This window comes from Lates calcarifer, linkage group LG19 (genome assembly GCF_001640805.2).
Source record: "Lates calcarifer isolate ASB-BC8 linkage group LG19, TLL_Latcal_v3, whole genome shotgun sequence".
In the NCBI taxonomy this organism is placed as follows: Eukaryota; Metazoa; Chordata; class Actinopteri; family Centropomidae; genus Lates; species Lates calcarifer.
This window is the reverse complement of record NC_066851.1, coordinates 4,237,225-4,264,923: the sequence shown is the minus strand read 5'-3', so window position 1 is coordinate 4,264,923 and position 27,699 is coordinate 4,237,225. Positions and strand designations below refer to the sequence as shown.

General features: G+C 40.2%; 1 protein-coding gene across 1 annotated transcript in view; it reads left to right on the top strand.

Moving 5' to 3' along the window:
- The window catches only part of babam2 (BRISC and BRCA1 A complex member 2), a 71,556-nt gene extending 43,857 nt beyond the window's left edge, over positions 1-27,699 (top strand). The window contains 7 exon segments of the mRNA XM_018695184.2: positions 2,812-2,912; positions 14,171-14,179; positions 17,386-17,485; positions 25,054-25,124; positions 25,276-25,358; positions 25,508-25,661; positions 26,785-27,699. Of these exon segments, the coding sequence (XP_018550700.1) occupies positions 2,812-2,912; positions 14,171-14,179; positions 17,386-17,485; positions 25,054-25,124; positions 25,276-25,358; positions 25,508-25,661; positions 26,785-26,848 (582 nt within the window). The 3' untranslated portion in view covers positions 26,849-27,699.

Genomic DNA, 27,699 nt, shown 5'->3' with positions numbered 1-27,699 from the left:
TAGGATATATTTTCACAGGCTTCCTGTGTAGTTTTGCAAAGTTTTGGGAGAACAAAACTATGAGAGAGATTTCAAATGCCTGCAAATTACCACCACACTGCGAGAACACCCCTTGGCATACTGTGTATTCCATAATAAAAACCAGCTGTGAAGTAAATCATTTGCATTGCCCTTCTACACTTTAACTTCCTTTATTTGTCCCACTCAAGAAGCATGAAAACTTTGCATCATGAAATTTGAGCAGTACACAAGCTTCACAGACAAATATAGGTGCAGTGTTGCATGCTGACACTGTTGACACCTGTGATAAATACAATGCATTTTATCTGGTTCCTTCACAATAAAAGTCTCAATGTCATTCATATATGCAAAGCTTTTAATGTAAAACAAGAGATAGAGAAACAGTGATCGTTTTGATCTATCAGCAACTTGAACCATTTTTAAGATGCAGTCCAGTGGCTCTAGGAGAGCATTCTGACTGGTGAATACTAACAAATGACCTTTTAACTGAAATACCTCGCTATTCTACAAAATTCCACAACAGGTTGGCGACCCCAGTAGTGCTGCAGCTATGTGTGAAGATGACACTCTCTGTCTTTCAGACTCTAATAAAACATAACTGTTTTGTTACCCACTGTTTGATTAAAGACTGACATTTTTTAGCTTTTTTTCCCGTGTATATATTTGTTTAATAACGTAATTTTGGTTATTACTGGTGGCTGACAGTGTATGCATGTTACTTAGTTTCATAAAAGGTTTGTGAAATAATCATGTAAAGTTTGATGCATAGCTGTACTTAACTAAATCAGACAAAAAAACTATTTTTATCTGCACAGCTTCAGCTCCCTTGTACAGCACATTAATTTAAAATGGCAATATCTAAAAGTTAAGGGGTCTGCCTTTAGTTTTTGTTTGTTTGTTTCACTGATGCAATATGACTTGTGACAGCTCTTCGCTGTCTTCTGGGACAAGATGAGTCTGAATCATTCCACAAAAAGGCTGTCCCCTCAACAGCACCCTTGGTCTGACTGCATCGTGGGATGGTCCACCACAGCTCATACACAGCTGCCCCATGCTCTACTTCTGGCCTTCTCACCCTCCTGTTGGATTTCATTCATCTGTTTACTCTGTCCCAGTCCAAAGGAAGCATCCATTAAATCACCTTTAAAGATGAGAATGGGACTTGACAGCAACAAACTGGAGCAAAACAATCTTTTCACAAAAAACCCCACGCCCACCCCAGCCCCACATCACCATGCCTGTTCATGTCTGTCCCATATCGTCAGCGGCAGAAGCCGCAAGCGCTGCTGTGAGGCAGAGAGCAGTTCTTGTTTACCAATGCGCACTATATTGATGTGAGCTGATTCCATCAGGCAACACTTTCGGATGCCACACACCCTGCCGTCTTTCACTGCCTCCCTTCAACTCCTTATGTCTTTACTCCCTAATGTATCTGCCAAGACAAGACAAACTGCGTGACAGTCAGCAGCACTGCAGCCATTGTTGTGACTACTGACATCTTCACGAGCTACAGTATAAATGTACTGTAAACTGAAGAACTGTTCATTAATGACCCTTATAAATTCTTAATACCTGCTGCCTGTGCCCCCCAACTTTACATACGCTTGTAATAAATAACTGTAAAACTAAATTTGTATTCATTTTGTTCTTTTGCCTTCATTTATTTGTTTTTCTTTAATTAAACACAGTGGTCAAAATCATTAGATTACATGCAGCAAAATTTAATTCCGCTCCACTTGGAAAGGAAATGTTCACTGAAGGAATTTCATTTTCCGCCCACTCAGCCGTATTTTTCTCAAATCAATGGTCACTTTAGGTTGTGATTAACAGACCAAAGCATGATGTAATTAGTTAATAGGCCTGATCACAGTTTTAGGCTGCTTTGCTGCAAACTGGTTTCACTGTGCCTCTGTCCATCATGTATGGTGGTTAGATTTCCTCTCACCACGGTGGGCAGCGATTATAACAAATGGATGAGTTCAAACCATCTGTAAGACATTTGATTAACGCTGCCGAGCCTCTGTTGAGAGAGAGAGCCCAGAATGGTACTTGATGTGGAATCACACTAATGACAGTGCCTCGGAAGTAGCCATGCTCTAGGAAAAACATCACAGAATGAGAAATTAGAACCTTGGAGAGACAGACGAGGTTTGTAGCAAGCAGCTCCGGGTGGCCTCTGCATCCATCTCACACATGATTTGATTGGTGCTCCCAGTCATCAGCTCAGCCTCATGGTGCAGCTGTTGAAGCTAATGTGGCATGAAACAAAACAGATGTTTCTTCTGGTGTCTTTCCTCTTCTCCTCTCCATCTCCTTCAATATTTTGAGAGTTGCACACTTGTTGTGCATGCATAGAAGTATATGATCCCTAAGGCTGGGTTTCCAACAAATCTGAATCCAGTAATGCATCTGAAACCTTTTAAGGTCTCTTTAAGTTTAGCTTCTAACAATTTTGGGTTGATGGTCACAGAGCAGTATGTTCTGGATAGACATTGTAGCTAAATTGCAACCTATTTGTGTAGTGTAAGTTGTTTTGCTTATATGCTATGCTAGCAGCTGCTCTAGTACTTACTTAGGCACAGTGGTGCTTTAAGCTAAATATTAACATGCTCACAGTGATGGTAACACTAACTTGTTGATGTTTTAGCAGGTGTAATGTTTATATAACCTAACCATTATGGTTAGGTTATAAATGAGTCTCAGCCCATAACTTAATAGTATTTTTGGTATTTTTCTTATGTATTGTGTTTTTACATAATTATAATCCCAGCCTTTCATTGTCTTGTACAGGACACAGCTCTGGACCCTGGAGAGGATGTGGCCCTTCTCTCAGTGAGCTTTGAGGATGCTGAAGCCACCCAAGTCTTTCCTAAACTCTACCTTTCCCCCTAGCATTGAACAGTAAGTACATCCCATCAATCATTCATTTAGTCTATTTTCCATTGATCAGTTCATTCAGTAAAATGTATGTTTTGTTTTGATGAACATAATTAATTTGTATGCAATCTCCCATTTGCTACTTGATAAATAGGAAGTTGATGTCATGGTAACCATTTAAGTCTAACTAAACTTTATTTCATAATGGTGTTGCAAAAATTAGTATACTTCACGAGAGAGAGAGTTTTGCCAGTTAGTACAAGTCTTGTATTTATCAGCAAAGATTATATCCATCTCATGCAAATTCTATATAAGGATGAGGAATGAGAAAAGTCTGCAGGTCTGTTGCAGTAACTCACTTATAAAGACCAGATACCTTGAGAGTCATAGCGAGGGGCAGGGAAGGTCAGCCAGAGGTGATTCGGGCCCACTCGACACTCCCTCTGATTTCGAGGATGCAAGATGTAGTTGACGGATTAGTGTGAGTGTTTTGTGAATCTAGCAACATATTATGTCACTGTGAATAATCCCACATCCCAGTGTCTGGACTCATCAGTTGGTTCCTCAAAAACAATAAGGGAAGAACAAAAAATGAGATGGATGACACACAGCGTCTGAGCTAGGGATGACTGGATGTCTGCAGACATCTGGGGTGTTAACAGTACAGAGACTCTGTGTGTGTGTGTGTGTGTGTGTGTGTGTGTGTGTGTGTGTGTGTGTGTGTGTGTGTGTGTGTGTACGTACGTACGTGTGTGTTTGCATGCAGACTTGTGTGGAATGTTTTCTGTGAGTCTGTGGGCACTGTGTGAGTGGGTACTTCAGCAGTGTGTGTATTCTCTTTGTTCAAATCCATTTTTTGTCTTGCTAGATTTAGTGTGTATGTATGTGTTTGTGTGCATTTGTCAGTTTACATTTGGGGGGTGTGAATGTGTCTGTGTGTGCAGTTGGGTGTGTGTTTGAATGCATGCTTGTGGGTTTTTATATCCCAGATGTATGTCTGTTTTCATGGGTTTGTGTGCACACACCGGTATTTGAATAGGCTTTGCTCTCCACACAAAGTCTTTGTAGGTGTGGATGTAGATAAGTATGTGTGTGGTTTTTTTTTTTTTTTTTTTTTTTGTGTGTGTGTGTGTGTGTGTGTGTGTGTGTGTGTGTGTGTGTGTGTGTGTGTGTGTGTGTGAGCGAGAGAGAGAGAGAGCCAGGTATGGGCCCACTCTGACCTCAGGGCCCCACAGTCTGGGCTTTCGTGCTCGGAATAATCTCAGGCTGATGTTTATTTACAAGCACACGCCCCGTCGCACCAGGTTAGGAGACCTCTGCTCCCCCCCAACCACCACCACCACCACTCTCTCTCACTCTCCCTCTCTCTCTCATCCTCCTGTCTCACCATGTTCCCTTCTTCATCCTCATCTTCTATACTTCTCTGTGGCTCCTCTTTTTTTCTCCCGCTCTCTAGTTGTTTTTATTTTCACAATAATCAGATCCTTCCTCCCCTCTTCTGTTGTCTGCCATTTTCATTCCGAATTTGCACATAATTTCTCCTTTACTACATTTTTCCACTTATCTCTCACTCTCCACCTCAATCGCTAAACTGGATACATGCACAAACACAAACTCTCCACCCCTCCAATATGTTGAGTGAACTACGACATGACCTTATACCCGTGCGGCAACTGCAACAAAATACCCTAATTACAGCACACAAAACAAAGGTCACCTACCTGCTGCTTGTCCTACATAATCCTCATTTTGTCCGTGCTGTGCATGTGTAAGAGAATATCAAAGCCATAATGAGACATACTGCTGTATCTCCTTTAAACAGGTCTGATGTAGCACAATTTCCAGAATGTTTCATTATGTTTCTACTCTAGTATTAAACACTGAATACAAATATACAAGCTGAAGGTTTTAGTTTAATATCCCTGTTTTTGCTCTGTGTGGCTCACATGTCCTTTGTATTCTTGGTCATCTTAATTGGCCGTGTTTTAACAAAGCATGTGCAGTTTTTATGGACACAAGCTATTGAAACTGCACAATACATCAGGGAGTAGATATGTCTGTTCATTGCATGTGTCTGTTTTATGATGCAGCTGTGTGTATGTGAGAAAGCCTGACCTTACTGAGGTTCCAGACCAGACTGAGGCTGTTGCAGTGGTGTTAGAGGCTCTCCTCCGCTGCCAGTTGAATGAGGAGAACAGACAGAAGGAGGCTAAAGGCAGTATAGTGGAGAGCAGGAAGTGGGGAAGCTATGGCGCAGGGGATGGAGAGGGGTGATTGCTGGCGGAGTGGCGGGGGGTTAGATAAAGGAGGGCAGGCTATAAAACAAACCCTCCTCATTGAAACCCTCTAAGAAACATCTCAAAATGCAGAGACTTAACAGTGCGGCGTTGAGCCAAGCTCTCATTTACCACCCTTCCTCTCCTGCTTGCTTGAATGTTGCCTTTGTCTTGAGATATTTGCACATATGCATATCAGGGCCGTGTATGAATACACTCCGCTATATGCTTTTGTGCACCTTTTTGTCAGCTGTGTGGGAGTGTGTTAATTCATGACCCAGGGCGAGAATGTATGTCTTCTTCACCGTTGTTTGAAGACAAACGATTGCATGTGTGTGCAAGTTCGTGCATCAGTGCATTTGTGTTCTGTTCATTGTGGATGCCACTTAATTTAGAATGCCTATGTGTGTGTGTGTGTGTGTGTGTGTGTGTGTGTGTGTGTGTGTGTGTGTGTGCGCGCCAGCTCTTTTCTGTACGTGTGTTTATGCAGATCTGTTACCCTGTTAGTTGTCCTTACTGACCCTTGTTAGTCTTTTGTCTTGTGTAGCTGCCCATTATCTCTGCATTGGCTCCAGTGAAGAGGAAAACTCATTTGTTGCAGTGTGCCTGCACATTTCTGTTTTTCTAGCAAGCATTTGATAGACAGCGACATTCAGGAGGTTCTGCATTAACCCAAGCTACCACAAATGTTCACAGTGTAATCATCATCATATAATGCCAAGATAAAATTCACATCAAAACAGTTTTGGAAATTGTTTAAATAGGTTCTAATTTTATGTAGTGGTGAATGTAGCAGCTGTGGACAACTGCAGAAATTGGCTTAGCTTTGGTTTTGGCACGACTGGATTTCAGTGTTGGCATAGGCTGTCTTATCAGCTACATTTTAGTGTCAGAATGTTCTTTATGTTGGTTATCATTCTGTCATTTATCTGTAAATCAATAATCCCCCCCCCCCCCCCCATTTTTCTGTTGTTTGTACAGACACCCTCCATTTGTCCACACATCCATCCTTCCCCTGATCCTCCTGATCTCATACTGCACAGTAGTAGTAATAGTAGTTTTCCATACAACAGCAGTGGAGATATGCAGTCATCTCTAACCGCTCACTGTGGCTACTCCTGATTTCTCCATTACTCCCTTATAAAAGTTAAGGCCTACCTTTGCAGGAATCATTTCAGCCACATTGTTTAGTCATCCATTTTGTGCGTGTGGTCCTTATTTCTCAATCAGTCAATCCAGCTGTTTACACAGGCCACATAATGGCTTGCACCTCACTTGCACTAAATGCACCAAAGTACCAAAATATCTACGTTCTATCAGACCTAAATGCATCCTGTGTACACACAGATAGGGGACTGAAGCAGGTACTATGTTAACATGGAGCTACGTGGGCTGTGCAGACATCACGTTAAATATGGTCAGAAAAAAAATTGCAGCAAGCAGCCATGTCTTGCTTTGTAGACCCATTTTTGATTAACAATGATAGACATTGCTAACAATGATGACAGACTGCTTCACAATAAAAGCCACAGTGTGTTTTGCTGCTTGAAAGCTTTTAATGTGACGCTGCAGCAGCAGGAAATGTTGGGTTTGCATTGGCAGTAATTTAATACAGCTCTGATACAGTGTAGAGAGGGTGAACAGTTAAGAGCGAGGCTGTTAGCAGTTATATGAAATTGCCCTGTGACTATCCCAGACAGCCTGAATCTGGTGCAGGATTGGCAGACTACATCCCTGCCAGTAAAAACTGCCATATGTTAATGTAAAGATGTAGAGATGTAAAGACATTGATCATTCTGTTGTCTGTCCATTCATCCTCCACCCTCCTATTCCTTGGTTCCTTATCCTTCACTGCTATCCTGTCTATCTTCTTTTTTTTTTTTTCGAAATCCACTTTCTCCAGTTTTTAACTCTTGTCTTCTCGGCTGTATCTCTCCAACCACCTCCTCCCCTTCCCTCCTGTTTTTCACATGTCTGCCGCCTGTCTCTTTTCTCTCCATCTTTCTCCGTTTTTCTATCACTCTCTCTCCTCTGCTGATCCCTCTGGCTGATCCTCAAAGGGAACCGAGAGAGTGAGTGGGACTTAAAAGAGAGAGAAGCGTTGCGCTCTACCCAGCAAGGTCGTCCCTCGCTCGACTGAAACACAGCGAGGGAAAAAAAAACAACACATACACAGCGCAAGGGAGAGGAGAGCTTTTCCCTCTCTCTCCTTTCTCTTTCCTCCACCTCTCTACTCTTCTCTCCCATCACTCCTGAGTTGTTTGATATCTCACTTTTACTCTCCTTCAGCAGGGGCTCGGATCTAAAAGCTCTGAACGCAAACTCGTAAGCCCCCTGAGCTACAGTGTTATACCTCTATTTCTATTCCCTCTTCCTCTCTCTTTCTTGCTCTCTCTGTTACTTTTTCTTCCTCTGTCTTCAAACAGACCATCACTGTAATGTTTTCTGCCTTACAGAACAGCAAGGGGGAAAAAATGATGTTGAAATACCCTGTCAGACACCCACGTTTTTACCAATAATGTACAGTTTACGTAGACTGTTGCATCGGTTCCTCTCTTTGATGGGATTGTACCACTCTGTTTGCTTCTTTTTCTGTAGAAATTATTGATTATGAGAGTCAAACGGCTGTTATTCTGTAGGCTTAGAGATTCACCTGCTTAAAATTCAGTGTTCATTCGTTATATAATGTTTTACGGGGTGCCTAGAAGAAAATATACTGTGAAAGGCATGGTGTTACGCTGTGTAGCTCCTGTGATTTTCCCTCCCTATTCATTTAAACTAGCTGTAAAGTGTTAAATAGATGTAGACATTTAGAGAATTTATGAAATGTTAGCTTTGGAGGCATCTTTGGGTAGAATTTGTTGTCAAGCCAAATTATGTGGTTAACAGCTACTGTTGTGTGGGGGTCATGGTAGGATCAGACCAAAAAAGGAGATGTAGGGTTTTTCCAAGGATTCTAGTATCCCAGTGAAACCAAACAGTTATGAGAAAGGGCAGCAGTCGGGTCATTTTGATCAAGTGGGAATCGGGAGTTGGTGGTGTGTTCATGCAGTCCAATTAAAGATATGAACAGCTATTGGATTTGTGCGGTTTTCAGAAGATGCACATCAACCGTATCTGTTCCTGTGTCATTTTTTAACATCAATCTCACACAAAGCATCAAACAAATTCTGCAGAGCAAGTACAAAATATCCTTATGTGGCTTTAGGCAACACTGGCTTTACGTCATATGTCACTGTATTCAGTGACTGTCCTGAAACCTGCAAGCAGTGGACATACCATTACATAGTATTACCTTTAATTTGGTGTGATTAACACTTATGTACACATCCAACAAATGTGGCACGTGGTAGCATTCATTTGAAGTTGTGTTTGTGTCTGATGAATTTCAGTTCAATGTTAACTCCTTTTAGTTCTGTGTTGCTCTCCAACAGCTCCTGAGGGAACTCTCTGGGTCTTTATCAGTTGAACGCTCAGCTATGTTCACTAGCTAGTCACTAACTTTATCTGTCTGGCTTTTGGTGCTGAGCACTTAGTGCACAGTGGGGTTTTAGAGTTTTTCTGCTAAAAAGAGCTGCTCAGTGTGGCTGAAAACATCATCAGTGAGTGTAGTGAGAGTGAATCAAAACAGTAGAGTAGTGAAAAGCAATACAATGAGCTGAAAGATGCTAAAAACCTTAGCAGAGCAGCAAGGAACTGCAGAGTCAGGTCACAGTTCTGTGTGGGTTCATCACTGAAAGCAACCCCTTTCACCCAGAAGTACTTATGTGATCAATTGTTGATGTAGAAATATGGTATATAGCCATTTTAAAGAATGCTAATAGCTACTATACCTATTGCTACCATTTCTTGTGTTGGAGAGAAAAGCGGACTCAACAATTTTGTTGTAACATGCACAAGCATGATAGTTCACCATGATGAATAACAGTGAAACTGAAACCAATATGTATGAAAAATTACCTGCTGACTACTAACTCTTGTTACTCAAGAATTCCATTCCATGGATCTAATGCCACTGTCTACACCCTGCGGCATCTAAAGCATGTAAACATTTATATTTTCAAATGACCATCCAAAAGTGAGAAGATTCAGTAATAGTTCACATTGTGCTTTAACAGATAAATGCCAGAAGTGTCTCCTCAAGCAGTTACCTACAGCAGTATAATGTTTAGCATGGCTTATTCAGGTCTTATCTGTAATAGTGTACGATTTTAGTAAGTAATGAGATTGTGTCTTTGCATCAGTTTTGGAGAATTTCAGTGTTTAATTTTCAATCACCATTAAGAGCCACATCTGCAGTCTTTTATTTCATCCTGATTGCTTTTGTGTCTCCTTCTCCAACCATTTTCTAACCAGACTCATCGCTCTTTTCATTTTCACTTTTACTTCTCGTTTACCTGATTGTACTGTGCCCATGAGATGAGTTGGATACATCTCTCCTTCCCCCAGAAAACCTGCTGCATTGCATAAAAGAATCGAGTGGGCACCGTCTCTGCCCCCAAACCAGATTTAGGAGCCCAGAAAAATCAACACAGAGAGACAGTTTTAGGCTGCAGTGCACTAATGTTTGTGTATCTGCATTTGCCTTTAGGTGCCTGCGCGTGTGTGTGTGTGTGTGTGCGTGCGCGCATGCTTGCCTGCCTGCTGATGTGTGTGAGTATATGTGTGTGTGTGTGTGTGTGTATGTCTGTGTGGGTGTACAGTTTGTGTGTGTCCCTTCTCCAGGGTCTGTAGAGGTGTTGTATAGCCTTTGAAAATCTTTGCATTTCGATCAGATATTTTTCAAGGTTTTGTGAACATCTTGTCACAGTCAGAAATTGTCAGTCTGATAAAATAAATTCACCACTAACCCAGCAAACCCACTCGACAGTCTAAGATGTCAGTGCAGACACTTCTCTCACTCTCAGCAGCTCAAAGCACTCTGCCACTTCTTCCTCCTTGTCACCTTGAGCACTATTGCATTATGTGTGAAGTGAGTTTTGTGCTGCTGCTTTGTTATTGGTAACGCTCTCTCCTCAATATGTAGGCTATCTTTTAATTCCCCTTGGTTCGAATACAATATATGTTTTGTTGATAGCTAATGTGTTATACATTAGTTATCTGTACATCTATATAGGCAGACATAGGTTTTCATAATAATAAATCTGCTTTATGTAGCATTATCTAAAACCAGAAATTATACAGCAATTTACCCAAGAGAATTAGATGGAAAATGTTAAAAGCATAATAAGGATAGAAAACAAGTCATCACGAGTATACATAAAGACAAATGCTGAAAAGATAAGTGGGAAAAATTTAGACAGATTACAAAAAATCTAATCTGTTACAAGGCAGTTTAGAAATCATGCAAAGAACATGTCCTCGGCTCTGTTTTATTGATCTTATTGAGTGCATATTGTGTGTGTGTGAGAGAGAGAGAGAGTTTTTAAATGCCACAGATGTGTTATGGTAAAGTCATGTGTTTTCCTGTGTCAACCCTGTCTCCTAGAAATTTGGTTTATTTTCCTGTAGTTTGTTTAGTCTCTGATGCATACTGAACGAAACGTAATCACTGGTTGAAATAAGTTTGACTCTCGTTACATGCACGTTTATGCAACCCAAAAGTCTGTTTTGTGCAATTTCACATGTGCAACTACAGGCACTACAGCACTCTGAGCTCTGACTTGCATTCAGTACTGAGATGGAACGACTAAAGCCTCCGCTGCTGCTCTGCAAATGTGCTGCTTTCACTATATTGACACAGTTAGCCTACTAAAATTCTTTGGTTACGCTCAGGGAAAGGTTGTAGTTTGGATCAAATATATATATACTGTTGCAAATTAGTTGCATATAAATGTCATTTCTGGGTGACATACTGTAGTTGTAGTGTGGTACATGCTGTATTTTGTGCCAGAATTCATTATTCCACCTTTGGCCTCTCATCGTCCTTGTCCTCAAAACTGGAATTGTTCTTGGGACAATGAAGTATTCAGGGACTGCAAGCTCTGGTTTTTCAGACACCAAATAGCTTAATGTGACACTACATCGATCACCTCACCTGAAGCTCTCAATTGTAGCTTTTCAAAAGACATCACAGAAGTATTTTCTGTTCAAAGAGTTAGGAACCCAGTGACTTTATGATAGTGTTATAGTTGCAAGTTGCAGGGTGGTACATGGAGCTCACGTGGCCATGAGCACCCACACCATCACCAAATACATCAGCTGCAGCCAGTAGCTGATGATGGGTGACTATGGGTAATAGGAAAAATTTGCCCTGTTGTCCAGCCTTATTTTATACTAGTGACAGAGTGTAATGGTTGTGGCTTGGGGCTCTGATGAACCTGGTTTTATCCAAATGAATGATGAATAGAGAATCAGAGTAAAAGTCAGCTCTGCTATGCCAGGATGGTCACCTCATAACGGAAAGGTTACTGACTCCTATTGCCATAGGCCAAGGGCGCCTTGCCTAGTCACAGAGGAAGAATAGAATGTTATTTAGTCTAAACAGTCAACAAACAGAGTCATATGTGGGCCTCTGAGGACCCCCCAGGCTTTAGGAAATGAAGAAGGCAATCAAAATGGAAATGTTGCTGCTTTGAAACTACATTTGAATCTCCAAACAGTTCTTCTTGGCCTTATCTTTCACTTGGGTAATGAATCATGTCTGCCCTCTTTCCAATTGAGCCTTTATCTTCTCTCACGCTGTCACTGCTGTCATACACACCCTCACATATACACACACACACACACACACACACACACCAGACCACACATAAACAAACAAACTGAGCTTCGTCACCATCCACCTGAGTCACACAGGATAATCTCTGTGGTTGATGAAGTCACAGGCAGCTCTGACACTGTACAGCATGTGTGTGTGTGTGTGTTTGTTTACATGTGTGCATGTATACTGTCTAGTGTAAATATGTCATACAGTAGCTTACATTGCTCAGAGGGGTTGTGTTAGGCAGCATGTCTGCATGATGACTGCAGTATGTGTGGGTAGTGTTGAGAGCAGTGTCACCAGTGGAGACAGAAGCGGGGACTCTTCAGGGTGCCACTTGGAAAGTAAAACACCATTATGTCTAGAATCTGAGCCCACCCACAGGAAGCTCAATTTAATGCAATTTAAGGCTCATACTGAAAGTTTGATAACGGTGAGATATTAATGAAAAGTATGCCTCATAAAGTATTCAGACCCCTTCAGACTCAAAACTCTAATTGCTGCTACTGGGGCTTCTACAAAGTACTGAATATGAATACTGTGAATGAATATGAATACTCTATGTAAATGAGAGATTTTTGTATTCCTGTAGATTGTAGTGTGTAGATTAATGGGCAACAATGGCAATTTTTCATCAGTTTGCTATTAAATGTACAACACAGTAAAGTGAAGGAGTTTTAGTACTTAGATCAGCACCTACAACCTATTACTTTGGTCAGTGTTCTCTCAGCCCACTGTTTGTTTTAAGGGGAACTCCACTGATTTTAAACATGAAGTTCAGTCTTCTAGTTGTGGTTAGTACTACTCAGCCTGTGTTAAAGGCTGTGTAATGCCTTCTATGGCTTGGAAGGAGCTGTTCCAAGTCTGAGAAAATAACTGAGATGAAGTCATCAGGATTATCATGATCCTGGCTTTATGACTGCAAATTTACAACAAGAGGGCTACGTATAGAGTTTGAATGATTAAGTCACTTATCAGGCAGGGATGTTCTAATAAAAGTTGTTATTGGTTGTATTATAGAAACTGTAGGATCCAGTGTTTCTGGAGATTGGCCCATATTAAACACTGAAAAATCTGAATGTCTGGAGCTCTGCTGCTTTGACTTCAGACCCATTGTTTGAAATTGTAAACTAGATCACTGGACTACCCCCTTTGATATTTACACACATGAATGGACATTGCTTTTTTAAATCCTGTGTCATCTTTGTGTATTCTCATAACCTGCTCAGTTATGGGGTGAAAGATAACATGCTGCCTTATTTAATTCTCCCTTCCAACTTGACCTTGAGATAAGGTGTTTCACCTCAAATGTCTGACTCCCGGTTTTGGCACATAAGTGTAACTTACACAGCCTGCTGCGATGAAACATGGCTCATGTTCAAGAAATATTTTCTCCAGTCAGCATTTTTTAGTTGAGGTCGTCAGGTCTGTTTAAGGTGGAGGAAGAAAACATTAGTTTCAATCCTGTTTTAGAACAGTAGTTTCCAACTGGTGGGCTCCATTCTTACTGGGTGAGTCAACTTTATGACAAAAAAGAAAAAACTAGAACATGTAGCAAATTTACAATTTTATTTTGAATTACCATTTCCTGCTTCCTAGTGAGCAAAGGCACTAAAACATGTAACTAAATCTCTATATCCTGGATATAGAAATTTAGTTATGGTTCATGGCTACTGTACAAGTAGACTATCCATGACTGCTCTGTCAATCACATGACCCTCCTCTTGGAGGATTATTTGAAGCAGGTTTTCCAGAGATTTGAGGAAGCACTCCGCAACAAGCCGAATAATTATGATACTGAATATATTCAACTTACGTTACGTTTAGCATAAACTGTAACACAATAAAGAGAGAACATGTTCAATGCAGAGAAGTACTGGTATGAGTGGATATGCAGTTTGAAATCACCCTTTTTCCTGCATTTTCTGCTCTGCAGCTGTTTTATTGCACTGTTCTTTTTATTGGGCTTATTACATGTTGTGCCGTAAAATGAGTTTTAGTAGCCTAAATAAGCCGGTAATGATTGTACCTGTAATAGCAATGCTTTAATGTCTTTGAAATGTTGCTTGTTAGCCCTAATTGCATGCTTGCAATTGCTTAAGCTCATTTTACTGAGCCGTAAACTGCAGTTGTAGCCCACTTTTCTTTTTAACATTTAGTTTTCATTTTATTCACGTATAAAAGTAAGGCTAGCTCACTGGCTAGCACTGTCTTTTTACAGAAAGAAGTTCCTGGGTTTGAATCCTTTGACAGGTAAAATGGGTGTCATGTAAGTCTGAGTATGGACCTTAAGGCTAGAGCAGTTGGTAACCATTCTAAGATTTCAAATAAGTTTTGGACCTTTTTTTAATGCTGGTTTCTAATCATTCTTCCTTCAAATGAGTGTTCCAGAGGCAAAACCACTGAAATACAAAGTGCACCACAGTTTGTTCACATGCCTGCCATTGACATAAATGAGTGACGAACACGACACCACCATCTATTTTGTGCCTCTGTCCGCATTTCCATCTGAATGATATGGAGCTATTCTTAGTTCTGTGGGAGGATAGATGGGCATCATTTAGATTTTCATTTTCAAAGGCTTCTCTCCTCGTTGCTGTAAGCTATTTTCAATCGACCATTTGTTGGTGCACTGCAAAATGCACAGGATAATGCTAATTATGTGCACAAAGCCTACTGTAAATGGTGGCTTTGGAGTTTTTGAGGAAAGGATTTTGACAATGAAAATGACTTCATGACAGTTTGCATGGCTTCTCTATGAATATGACCTTATTAATATTCACTTGAGCATCAGTTCCAAAAGACTAAACTCAGACCAGTGATCTGGAGTAAACGCTGTGAATATATGTGAATGTTTGTGAATGTGTGTGATTCTTATCTTTAGCTAATTTTAATAAATTCAGACTATCAGTAAAAACTCCTGCATGTGAGAGATGAGCAGCTGACCAGAAACCAGCTGTTTTCTACACAGAGCAGCCCTCAGTCAGTTATTCTGAATACACATCTCTGACCAAGTGTATGTACAATCAAGACTATGAGTTCAGCCACTGCTGACCTTTTCCTGACCACTGTTAAGACATCGTTTTTCCTGTAAACATGTGTGGGTTTTGGTCATGACAGTAAGGTGGAGCACATCATGAAGTGCTCCACCTTCCTCCTCACTACTCCCACAACTTTTCTCTGGAATTTTCAGCATTGTGAAATTCTCTCGACTTCCGCGTTAGCTGCTGCTGTCAAAATAACAAAATGTGGAAAATATTTTCACACACCAAGAGAAAAAAGAGATGTCTTCATGGCTGTGGATGGATGATGTGATGGAATTGGTGGGATTGTGACTCACTGTTATGTTTCACCTTTTGATACATAATTATCATTTTTCACATTATAGACTCTCTGATCAAAGAACAAGCCCCAGGGGCTGCATCTCAACATATGTGATCTTTGACATTCAACAATCTTTCAGGATGTATGCTATTAACATGAATCATGCATGCTTAACCTGGTAAACGGCCGTCATCCACTTGAGCATTGCTTTTAAAATGACATAAGAGCTTTTGTAAATGTCCTGAGACTGTCCTGCTCTAATGAAGAATGAAATAAAAATAGAAAGCAGCGGAAGAAATCTTCTTCTATGTGTCTTAAAATGAGCATTAAAAGCCAATAAGCGGTGCCTTAAGACCTTTAACCTATCCTCGGGGTATTCCATCTGTTTTTGCCCCAGATCAGAAAAAAATGAGGGAGTGACTACTTTGGTTGGTTAGTCATTGGGGAGCTGCAGCAGCAGATTTCATGATTAAACAAGCATGCACTAATCACTAATGGAGCTGTGCTGCAAGATTGAATCAGGAGGACGTCAAAAGAATAAATGAACAAATGAAAGAGTATGAGGACGATGCTACAGGCATGAGTCACGTCTTTATATCTGAATTCCACAACTTCAGTACAACATAGCAGCAAATTAATGTGCTTAGTTAAGGTGAATTTCCATAGAGTCAGGCAGTCACATGCAGCTCTGAATTGGTCCCAGAACCATGTACAGATCTTGGCTACAATGACAAACACAACAGTCTGGCTTAATTTGAAGAACATTTGAAATGCTTTAAATTCAGTGGCTTCAGAAATATTCAGACCTCTTGTCTTTTTACACTTTATTATGTTGTAGATTTAATTGTAAATGTATAATATTGCCTTTTGAGTGTAGACTGGTCTAACCCTTGATGATGAGGTGAAAACAGATTTTTTTGCAAATTTGCTAAAAATAAAAAAAATAAATGTCTTTGTTACAAAAGTATTCAGACACTTTTCTGTCACACTCCAAATTGTGGTCATCCTCTTCACTTTAATTATCCTTGAAAAGTGAGACTAGAACTTAGTTGGATTCCACCTGTGGCAAATTGAACCGATTTTCACTGTTTAGAAAGGTGCAGAGAGGTCCCACAAAACCAAGCCATGAAATCCAAGGGATTCTTTTTAGACCTTGGAGTAAAATTTTTAGATCAGGCCAAGTGTATAAAAACCATTTCTAAAGCTTTGAATCTTCCCATGAACACAGGGGACACAATAATTGTGAAATGGAATAAGTTTGAGACCACCAGGACACTTAGAGTTGGTTGCCTAGCCACACTGAGTAACTGGGCAGAGAGGGCATTGGTCAGGGAGGTGACTAAGAACCCAACAGTCACTCTAATGGATCCTCAGAGGTCCTCTGCCAGAAGGATAACCATTTCAGTATCACTCCATCAATCAGGCCTTCATGGTTGAGTGATTAGACAGAACTCTCTCTTAAGACCATTTGGAGTTTGCCAAATAGCATTTAAAGAACTCTGAGAGCATGAGGGAAAAGATTTTTCTGATCTGATGAGGCAAAAATAACTCCAAGCACTGGCGAACACCAGGCACTGCTCATCACCTGGCTAATACCATCCCTATGGTGAAGCATGGTGGTGGTAGCATCATGCTATGGGGGGTGCTTCTGAGAGGCAGGGACAAGGAGACTGGTCAGAATCTGGGGAATATGAGCAAGAGATCCATGAAGAAAAACTGAAGAGATGGTTCACCTTTCAGCATACAGCCAAGACAACATCGGAGTGGCTACAGTACAAGTTATTAGTAGCCCAGCCCAGTGTAACTTGTAGAGAAGTCTTGAAGTTGTAATTGCTAGCCAAAGCGGCTTCTACATATTACTGAATTAAGGTTCTTTTGTAAATTAGAGATTTAAAAGTTTGATTTTTTAGAAATTTGAAAATATTTGAAGTTTCACTTTATCATAATATGTTATTGAGTGTAGATTTTTTTGAAAAAAGTATCCATTTACAATTAAATGTATGCAATGAAGTGAGCAAAAAGTGACTGGGTCTGAATACTCTCTGAAGACATTAAATAGTCATAAAATATAATATAGTAATATAGCCAGTAAATATAATATTGTGTTATATGACATATGTTGGACAGAAATGATGAGCACTCAAAGGCTAACTCTTTTTTTTTTTTTTTTTTTTATTCAATCAGCGCTCTGGGAGGCTCCTCTGCGCTTCATATCCCAGCATTCCCCAGTGGAGGATGCCTAATTGACTATGTCCCTCAAGTGTGCCAGTTACTCACCAACAAGGTAAAAGTATTTGCTATAACTCATTTTACCTACACACAGTGTGGGTTGTATGTTGTGTATAATGTCTTCACCACATCAGTGTTGGGATCTGCATTATTTGACATTATTAGTAACCCTTAATGTCTTGGCATTTTAATAAGAGCAGTATTCTCTACTCTTTATGTGAGTGTGACAGGTATGTGAATCATTTGTTACATATTTGTAAGCCTTGGTGCAGCAAAGCATGTGTCCAGTGAGGGATGTCTTTTCTTAAGCTGTGTGCGGTAATGCGGCATTCAAGCATGTGTGTCTGGCATCTGCCTTCGTGGGCGTACTGGCCAACCTCCATAGGCTGTCTGAGCGCTCCCTGGCCTCTGCAGGTTGACAGGTAGATATGCAGTGTAGACACAATGTAATGCCATTTCCCTCAGGAGAAATGCCCATCCCCCACAGTCCCCATACACACACATAAACACAATGCACATAGATACCCTCCATCTCTCTATATTCACCTGGACTCTGACCAGCATACTCAGGGTGTCTGGAATACTTGTGTCCCTGACTGACCTCCATGTCTCTGATTGCTAAAGTCCAGCAGTGTCCAAGCTGCTCCCTCTGCCTCCCTGAAAGAGTCATGGAGACCATAGCCTGTATTTGTAAGGCATGTTGAAAAGCAGAGTTGATAGCACATAGAGGCACCATGGCACAGAGAAAGAGGAGTCTTGTGCATAATGTCACCATCACTATTTTAGAGAGCAGGTAAATTTCTAAGTGTACAGTGCAAGACATCTACAACCCACATCACTCATCACTCCCACGTTGATTTCAAGCAGGGCCACTGCCTCCTTTTAGCATGCAAAGTGTAATCAGCTTTAAGCATGGCCAGCTGCTGGTCTGAAATTGTTTAGTGTCTTAGATTTTAAAATGAAAGAGTAAAAATTTAGTTTGATGGATTATTCTGCTTTTATGGGTTGATCATACTCCAAGTGTACAGAGCACTACAGTCAACACAGCCGAGTAGAATAGTCAGCCGTTTGCTGCTGTCGCTTTTTATTGATAATTTGACATACCACTCAAAAAATGAAATATTCCATCTCAAATGGTCTGTCCGGATTCAAAATTTACTGTGCATCAGTTCTATGGAGAAAACTAACATGCTGTAAATGAATAATCATGACACCAAACTATAGCAATATGTGGAAGCATATTTTATTTGACACTGCTAGTGTTTGCTCTTGAGGTAATGTTGGGTCTCTAGACCTGCTCTGTATGAAAAGTGCACTGAGATAACTCCTGTTATGCTTTGGCACTATATAAATAAAAATGACTTGACTTGACTTGACCTTACAGTAACATTGGCATGATAAAACATTTCCAGTTAAAAGCCTGATATATATTTTGTTTCACTTCAAATCGCTCAACAAATCATAGATATAGGAGCTGGTTCAGAGGCCTGGACACATGTTAATAAAGTGAGGACCTGCTAATGAACTAAACATCAACTCTACAGCATTTTTTTGCTATGTGGGTTGCATTCACATAAATTCAAATGATATTTGATCGTTCCCATTTGGTCAAACTAGATTTTTGACAGGCATAACGACATTTCAGCAACTTAGAGTGCACTGGCTAATGTTACCTAAACAACTTCAGTGCTGGGATATAGGAAAGTGTACATTTATCCATATTATTATTGATAATAATAATAATAATAATAATAATAATTAGACAAAAAAACTGTAGCAGTTAGTTTGGTGTTAACATGATCAAAAACACATTTTTGTAACTCTTCTTTGGACCTCAAAATGTTACTTGTCATTTGTTGTGGCCGTCCAGTGATCAAGCAAAAATGGAATAAAAAAAAGCAGACACTTAAAAAACATTAAATAACAATTAGTCCGTGTCCTTTGAAATTCTTCAATAGCATGGCTTAATTGTGTGGCAGAAGGAGCACTAAAGCATTTTTTCTGTCATATAAAAGTAATGTGAGCTTTGCTAGAGTACATAGAGGTTGTGATTTGAGTCATCAGAGCAGGAAGTCAGAAGCTGAAAAAGTAAAGACACAAACCAGATTCATATCTGATATTGTTTATATATCAAAAAATGGTAAAGAAAAAAGGACATAATTCTAACATACCTAACAAAGGGTGTGCGGTCATTTTTTTCTTTTAACACCATCAATTACTTCCTCCCACTTATTCCAGATGCTATGATTGTTTTGACACAACTATATTGCCACATACCTCAGCTGTGACTGTGACTATGACTATGATTGTGCTGGGTGATGGCAGCACCTGGCATCTACATTATCCAAACAATTACTCATGGAAATCAGCTTCAGAAGGCAATAGGCCCCACAGGGTTGTCAGTCTTCTCCTCTGAGTGTGATACGTACGTATGTGATCAGCTCAAGACAAGGAATTATTTGCTTCCAATCAGTTTCAATAAAAATCAACCTCAGTTGCTGTTATGAGAGAGAAGCAGAGAGTGTGTGAAGTGTCTGCTTCAAATACTTTTAGAATTTGTCTGGTTGCTCTCTACTGTGTGTCTCATTGCTGTTCTCCTGTGAGAGCTGTTTTTACACAGAGCTGAGAGAGTCTCTGACCAGATATGTTATCAAAATGATGACTGATGCAATCACAGTGTTGAAATTTGTGGCTGGTATATACAGCATGTCTTCTCATGGCTGACATTGTCATTTCATTTTCACACATACTATGCTAAGTAGACAGTAGGAGGAGAAGTACTATAAATAAAAAACAATGGTAGTGATTGCCTTGTTATTGGTTGCTATACACTCACAACTCAGTTTATCCTTGATCAGGTCTTTACGGTGGCCCTGAAGGTCAAAACACTTGGAACATTTCAGAAAATACTGAAATGTTGTAGTGTTTTTACTTTCAGGGCCACTGTAGTTCTTTCACAGAAAACAGAGCAGACGACAAGTTATTCTGCCTGCGACTGCTTTTTCCAAAAAATATGTCCACTAGATTGTTGAAATAATTAATGTTGAAATACTGAACAGTAAACTACTGTGCTCCAACAACTCTGTACTAAAAGCAGAATGCATAATCTATAAGCCTCTGCTCCATACAATTTGACAATTGACTTTAATTCATATCCATTAAGCACTCATGTTTGCATTCTGAGCAGCTAGCCGTGACAGACCAACCATGTGCTTCTAAAAATGATGTGATGTCTGCCTGCAGTGTGCCATTTGTCTCTCACTAGCTGGCCTCGGGTACTTCCTGACTGCAATTTCACTTGTTTTTTTTTTTTGTTTTGTTTGTTGTTGTTTTGTTGTTGTTTTTTTTTTTTTTTTTTTTTTTGTTTTGTTTTTTTTATTAAAAGGCATATTTCATCTGAAAATCGTGGAGTGCAAATTTGTTGAATTATTGTCATAAGGTAGCAAATAATGCCAGCCCCATTTTCACACCCAGGCTGTGGAGCTCAGACAAAGTGTGTGTGTATATGTGTGTGTGCATATTTCCCAGACGCTGAGTCGTCAGCAAACTTAAGAATGAATCATGGCATCTCTCACCTGTGAATGGTACTTTCTCACAATATGAAGATGCTGTACAAAATGCAATTCATGTGACATTTCCACTGTGGCTGAGGTCAGTTAGAGGTATTCTGTGTTTGCTTACTCCAGTCACTAACATGTGGTCACATGTCATAATGACGACTGCATTTTAATTCAACTGCAAATTTAATTCAGAAATGTAAATGAAATGTTGTCACTGTGTTCTGTGTTCCACGTTCCCAGTATGATTTGTCTGTAGTATTGGGTTTGATACACAGCGTGTGTACTGTGCTCACTGCATGAATCTGTAGACAGATATCAAATCAGTCACTCTTTATATTATGGAAGGTGGGGGTGGTGTAAATGCGTATGTGACAGAGAGAGGGAAGAAATTTCTTAATCACACAGCAGGAAGCACTTCCGGCGTTATTGCATCACAGTCTCCACAGACACATGCACAAACACAGTGCGTGGGCAAGGGAGTCATGGGTGTGGGCAGGTTTGAATACCTGCAGAGCAAGATCACCTGTCTTGCATCAGTCAAACCTCCAGGCAGCCAATAGAAGGACTTGGCAAGTCACAGTGACGCTGGGGGTGGGAAATCCTTTCCCAGTATGGGTGTGAAAGTTCAGTGATCCACAGTTCCCTTGAAACAGGAACACACACACTGGCAGTGTAAACTAAATAAACAGCTTATTGAGTATGTGGCCTTGCAGCTTTTGAGAAAGCTAAATTGCCGCCTCCACTGTCCCATGTAAACATAATTGAACAGGAGGCTGAGTCACAATGTGTGTCTGTGTTTAAGAGCTCTTGCAGAGATGAGACCCATGACACACACACACACACACACACACACACACACACACACACAAATCAGAGATTACCACTTTTCTTCTTTCACAAAACACTGTCATTCATACATGGTTGAGTAATCACTACCATGCAGGAGCAGTGGGTAACCCAATACAGTCTCCAGCTTCATCCATGATATATCCAGCCCTCAGATGAACTGCAATTTTATTACTAGATGGGTTTGACTGCTTAGAGCTCATTGACAGCAGTAGCTATATTGCAATGCAGTCTTTTGTTGCATTATAGATTCACTGTCAATATAGTATAAGATTACCAGTATTATTCTTTCATTGCGAGAGCAGACGCACAGTTTATCCTTTCTTGTAGACTCTGAACCTGCTCTACTTTCTAAAAGTCCATCTAAATTACAGCTGCTTGATGATATTTTGAAAAATGTTTCAAGTTTTAGAGGTGTGTTTTCCTCTACGCAGACCCACCCTCTGGAAGACTGGCTATAGAAGGTGGAAAATACTACAAACCTACCTACCTGACATTAGAATAATGTAGCTGCTTAATATACTTTTTAAAAAAACTGTCACCACCATCTATGTAGTAGAATAAGTCAGATTATTCATCTTCAAACTAATTTAGGCCTCACCAACACACATCAACATCAATATGATTGTGACTGATCAAGCCCCGCTCTAATTTTCTAAATTAGACAGACCTGACTCATCTCTTCTCTTGATCACTTTAGTTACTAAATATCTTTTTAACTGCTTCATTCATTACATATACAGCCTTTAATATGAGAAATAGCTCATGTGCTCTTTTACCTAAAAGAGAAAACTCCTACAATTTCTTATGAGAACATGCCTCTGCTGTAATATCATGCCATACCATAAAACCATCTCTATCATGGGAAACATTGTAATTCACTTTACTAATTTGGTATTACCTTTGTCAGCTATGAAGAACTGAAAACATTTTTAGTCTAAAATATCTAAATAAAAAAATAAATATTAAGTTGCTAAGCCTGAAATATTGATGCTAGTCCACTCCCATACATACAGTGTCCATACAGAATGATTTTTCTTTTCCCCTGAACAAGACACCACTTTGACACCAAGACGCCTACACCAGTTTGCAGAGAGCACTTTAACCAACAGACAGCCAGAAGATTCATCATAGCTGTTACTGGCTTAATTGTAATTAGCTACAGTGGATACAGTGTAATCTGCCACTGATGATGTCTGTAATTGTATCTGGAGAAAGTGAGGTTCAGTGCCAGCTAAAAATAAGCTTGCTACCTTAATATTTTGCTCTTTACAAATAAGAAAAGTGTGGCAGAAAAATTTGACAGTTTAGTGAATCCAGATTCTTTGCCTGCTTGGAACCAGATCCAAAATGTAACTCACTATCAGAACCCAACTTTTCATATAACCAAGGAACTGAAGTGAAATGGATCTCACATCACTGCATATTGGTCATGTCCCTTTGACATAGTGTGAATGTCTAATTTTAAGACTGAAGGTATTGCAGATTTTTTCTGTGTTGTCCAGTAATCAAAGCTTGGCAGACGTGTTTGTAGGTGAATAGAGCCAGTCACCTTCATGGCTGGCTGACTGACTGCAGGCCTTCTCACCTGCCCAGGATGCTCAGCAGTCAAGCGAGCCCTGAGCTTCTCCTCTTTGGACTTTGGAATAACCTGTGTATCTATATTTTGTATCTTTGTATGTGTTTGTGCGTGTTTTTGAAAACCTGTCACCTCGCAGCAAGAATGCTAGCTGGGGATTTTCTGTGTGGAGAATATTTATGATACTGTCAGTGATAAGTAGCAGTTGCTTTGGGGTGTTACAGTCTGTAGAGACATGTAGAGACAATCTGTCATGAAACAAGCACCACAGTGTTTTCTCCTACAAGGCTGCTAAACATGCATGTAGCTCAAGACAATTTTGGCAAGATTTAAATAAGAAAAAAATAAATGGAGAGGCTCCATGTAAAAATGTAGACTGAAATGGGGGAAACTGTGTTCAAATTAACACAGTACCATGAGCAGACAAGCTTTTCTCATTACATTTGACAGACTCTATGGTAGAGCTTTTAACACCAGCTTATTTGGCTGTCAAGTAGTAAGCTAAAGACTTTGTACTTCTGTGGCATTTAAATTTGCCTGTACAAAGATTGCATGTAATACTACTTTTGTACTCTGAGCCATCTGTTTTTAAAGTGAAAGCAACCATTAAAAAGTTCACCTCTCTTAATCTCTCTCCCGGCCGTGGCTTTGTTTACATTCTGGGTAGGTTCGCCTCAGAGAGCCTCTCTGCTAGCATGTACAGCACTGCCAGGACTTTCCTCTCAGCTCACAGTAAGCTCTTCCTATGAGGGCAAATTCAGGGCAGCGAAGAAAAAAAACCCAAAACCATGTGGACAGGTGCTGAGGGGGGGAATAAAACAGGAATGCAGCTGATGAGACTGAAAATACAACACAATATTCTGATTCATTAATCAGGATCCCTTCTGTTCCCATGTTTTCTGTCACAGATCAAATGATGTCTTTAAAATCTTTTTAAAATTTAGGTTGCAGCTTTGAGTGTGCTTTCCAAAATAAGAGCCAATATGTAAGTACACAGGGATCTTTAGATCTTTAATAGTTAATTTCAATAATTAACTTAAGAATAAAGATATGATACCTTGTTTTCTATTTTTGTGTATTTTTTTATTTATTTATTTATTTTTTTTTTGCAGAATCAAGGAGGCAGCTCAGTCTCAGGACAAATGTCTGATAATTTAGACATCATACTTTCAGTTTTATTCCATAATAGTGAAATGGTATGGAACTGATTTGGAACCAGCTTGATTATTCACCATAGGACCACTCCAATAGTTTAAATGCAATACATGATGCAATCACATCTCTCAATCAACTTTCAAATGCTGTCTGTAATATATATATATACCTGTAGCCAGTGTGATAAACACTTGCCTGTATTCAGATCCCACTGCAGTCAACTTGGTCAACCCACGTGTGTATTGTGATTCATATACACTGCAAACTCATTTCTGGGTGTGCCACAGTGTAGATTTGAATATACAATAGTCTGGCATTAAACAACTTCTTTGTTGTGGATCTACACCTCACCTTTACCTGCATTTCTCTGAGATCCATAAGATCTCATCATAAGTCACCGCTCGTGTTCAGGTGTTGTTGTGTTTTTGCAATGCCTTTAATCTCATTCCACTGTGTCCTAACGCTCCCACTTTGTCTCTCTAGGTGCAGTATGTCATCCAAGGCTATCACAAGAGGAGAGAGTACATCGCTGCCTTCCTCAGCCACTTTGGAATGTGAGTCAACTATCGAGGACCCCACCCCCTCACTGAAGCGATCACAGCAGCCATTCATTTGTCACTGCTCCTGTCATTTTCCAAGAATTTACTCTAGGTGTAAAATAAGACCCAGTGACACTTTGCAGAAATGAATATGTGTGTATTGTAGGGGGGTGGTGGAGTACGATGCTGAGGGATTCACAAAGCTCACCCTGCTGCTCATGTGGAAAGACTTTTGCTTCCTAGTGCACGGTACAAAACAGTCACACACACACACATTCATACTGGAGTCTGTCTCTGATCTACCTACAGCAGATCTGAAGACTCTGTTACATTATGATCCTCATTTTCTGTTTCTCCCACTACATTTGTCTCTCTATCTGTTCCTCTGCTCTTCGTAGTGGATCTCCCACTGTACTTCCCCAGGGACCAGCCCACCCTCACCTTCCAGTCTGTGTACCACTTCACCAACAGCGGTCAGCTTTACTCTCAGGTGCAGAAGTCGTATCCCTACAGCCCGCGCTGGGATGGCAACGAGATGGCCAAGAGGGCAAAGTAAGTAGAATCTGCCGGATTCCTGTTTTATTTTCATTTTGGAAGTTGTACCATTTAAACTGTATTGATTTTTTTTAAAATTTATAGCTATTTAAAACATTTTCTACATAAAAAGTTGGGATGAAATATGGTGGTCTGGAGCCTATCCCAGCTGACACTGGGTGAAAGGCGGGGTACACCCTGGACATATCGCCAGTCTCGCATTACAGACAGTTCGATAGAATAGGGCCTTATTGTGTGGACCACACATAAACCATTTGTTGATTTTCACAGATTTTGTTCCACCCTCGGTACACATAAACTGGCATGACCCCGTAAGAGTAACTCTGTAGGCGTCATCCATGGTTTGAACAGTTTTTTCTTTGCATGGCAAAGGTTAATAACTGCTATACATATTTGAAAGGTCTGAGTGACTATAGAAGGCAAAAGATCATCTGTTTCACTCATAGATTATGTAATTGTGCACTTCCTTCTTATTCATCTGCTCAGTCTGTAAACCTCTTTGAATTCCTCTGTTTCGCTCCTGGATTTGACCACAAGCTCAGTCCGCTGCTCTGTAAAGGTTGTTAAAAGGAAGATGTTCTGGCTATAAAATCGTGCCTTGCATTCACCACATTCAATGAAGAGTTTTTGGAAAGTTGCGCTCTGTTTTGACACAAACACATTTAATACACAAACCTGAATGCACCACCTAAATATGTGCCTAAGTATCTTGTGGATTGTTTTTTTTCCCCCTTGATTTTTTTTTTTTTTTTGGTTGTCGTTGCTTGTATTTGAGTTATTTTTTGTTTTTCACCCAGGAGTGTTGACACAGAGACAGTACATATCTCATGCACATTTGCCAGTTTTAACAAGTAAACACATTCTGCCTTTCATCTGTACTTTGATACGTACTGGGGCTGGGACTGACCCAGTGAGTTTGTTAGATGCTTTGAAGCAGTTGAAACACAATTATTGTCACATTTTGATGTTTCATTTGCTGTACTCCCCACATGCCCACCCCCACCCCCCCCCTCCCCCCCCCCCCTCCTCCCCCCCCCTCTCTCTCCTCTCCTCCCCTCTCTCTCCTCTCTCTCCTCTCTCTCTCTCTCTCTGTCTCTCTGCCTCTCCGTCTCCCACCCAGGGCGTACTTCAAGAGCTTCATCCCTCAATTCCAAGAGGGAGCCTTTGCCAACGGGAAACTCTAGTGCTCTCTAGCTTAATGACATGCCTGGAGAGTTGCCTGTGGGAGTGTATATGCAAGCATGTGTTTGTGTATGCCATTGTGTACCTGTATACGAGTATGCACAGACAGTGTATGCAGTACAGTACATTTCACAAATGAACAGTACAGTGAGAATGACAGTGTGCTTATTTGCACACAGACTCTTATGAATTCCACGTTGTTTGGCCTTGATGTCGTTGCCTCTTAGTCAATACCTTTACTTTTTATTGTACTTGTAGAGAGAAGCCACTTTGCTGAAGAAGTTTAGTCATCCACGCACTGCAACATGCCACAGCTAAAAACTGGCTGTAATGATTATCACTATTTCTAGCACAGTAAAAATGCCTTTATTTTTGAAAAGAAGAACTCCAACCTCTGACAGGAAGTTAATTTGACAGCCTGTACTGTACAATGTGTCTGTTCAACCTAACAGTAAATAGTGTTGTTTTATTGTGTTGCGCCAATGACAGCCTGGCTTCAAGCAGTTACACCACAAAGGTTTGGACACACAACACTCCATCCACAGGTGCTGTGCTACGAGAAAGATATTTGCTGATATGTAAACAATATGTAAACTATTAACTACACAAAGAGCTGTAGGGAGGACGCATAATACCTTTGTTTATTATTTGTTTGCTTTTGTCAGTCACATGATTTGTGAGGTTTGGCTCCACTGTTAATGTTAAAATGATCTCCAACTTGCCTTTTAATTGTTAAAATGCTGTATGCTTTATTTGACTGCCCGAAGCCAGTCTTTACTGACATGTTGACAGTACTGTAAAATAATATGTTTTGTCAGAATTTCTGTCCAGTAAAGAAGTGTGTCTCCTCTGA